The following is a 1,362-nucleotide window of genomic DNA, read 5'->3' as shown; positions in this document are numbered from 1 at the left end:
CTTAGATATTTTAGGTTAAATGTTCAGTTCATAAATCAAACAGCATCAAACATTATAAGAAAAGTGATTAACCTTCTATTATCTAATATGCATTTTTTTAATGTTTAATGTTGGATTTTTCCTCAAATTTATTCTGAAGTCATTAATTTTGCACATGTCAAATACTTTTGTTTTTAGTCAAAATTGATCTGTTTTCATTTCTTTTTTACATATCAAAGCTGAAACCCAGCTCTAACTCTGGTTACATACTTATACAGCATTGTGATATCAAAATAGAAAATATAAACATTGCTACTTCAAGTAGAATGGCTGTATGGTGACATTTTTATTATGCTTTTGATTTTAAAACCCACAGTCTTTTTGTATTTTTTTTTTTTTTGTTTTAGAGCCGAGCCAACTCTTTTGGTTGTTGATAGAAATCACACAGGTCAATCATTGGGCTTTTATTGTCCTGCAGGGACATCATGATCACACATTTTGAACCGTCCATCTCGTACGAGAACCTTTACGGGGAGGTGAAGGACATGTGCTCCATGGACAATGACCAGCTCTTCACCATGAAGTGGATCGACGAGGAAGGTATGTTTACCTGACGTACGTCGCAGGCTTCACTGGTTCTACAGTAGGAGCAACTAAAGGGCATCTGCAGAAGCTTTGATTAACAGTTTGTCTTATCAGAAAAAAGACATTTGCACTTGATGATACAAACGCTTGCCCTTTTAAACTCATTTTTGTCGTTTGATTGTGATGCAGAGACTAGCCAGCACAGATGCATCCAGCTCTCCTGTTCAGTTCTGTCAGTTTGCCAGGCAGCAGTAATTGTGTCATAGGAGTAAAATTGAGCCATCAGAGAAGGTCGGCCTGCCAACTCTCAATAGAGTCAGGGAGCAACTCCCACTTGTCCGTTCCCACAGGCAGTCGCTGGAGTCATTAGTGTGTTTCAGTAATAAAACATTAAGTGGTTCCCTTTTCAGTTATTTCTCTCAGTACAACACACAGTTGTATATAGGACACGCACGCCCTCACACGCCTGGCTGAAGCCACCTCTAATCACGTCTTTAGACCGGTGACGTGGTGACGTTGAACGTCTGGTGACAGGCTCCGCCTTCACCCTACAAGTTCAGAGTCACCAGAGTCATTACTCAGTTCTGTCGCCCTTCACCTCGCGATAGTCACCTCTAAACCTGAGCTCATATAGCTGCTGCTAGTTAGCTCAGCTTCTAAGGTTCTTAGGCTAGCTTTATTGGTGCTAACCTCGTTACCTGCTGGTTCGTGTGTCTGCCGCTCGACGCTACTTAAGTGACCTTTATTTTCTGCTGAAAATCTGTTTTGTGGTTCACGATGAGCACAAAACCACCTTCG

General features: G+C 40.9%; 1 protein-coding gene across 1 annotated transcript in view; it reads left to right on the top strand.

Annotated features, from left to right (window-relative positions):
- The window catches only part of prkci (protein kinase C, iota), a gene marked incomplete at its 3' end in the record, with an annotated part of 21,629 nt that overhangs the window by 8,915 nt on the left and 11,352 nt on the right, over positions 1-1,362 (top strand). The window contains 1 exon segment of the mRNA XM_014007409.1: positions 458-579. Within this exon segment, the coding sequence (XP_013862863.1) occupies positions 458-579 (122 nt within the window).

The sequence above is a fragment of the Austrofundulus limnaeus genome, unplaced genomic scaffold, assembly GCF_001266775.1.
Source record: "Austrofundulus limnaeus strain Quisiro unplaced genomic scaffold, Austrofundulus_limnaeus-1.0 Scaffold42, whole genome shotgun sequence".
Classification (NCBI taxonomy): domain Eukaryota; kingdom Metazoa; phylum Chordata; class Actinopteri; order Cyprinodontiformes; family Rivulidae; genus Austrofundulus; species Austrofundulus limnaeus.
Note: the sequence above shows the minus strand (reverse complement) of the source record. Positions and strands in the feature narration are given on the sequence as shown.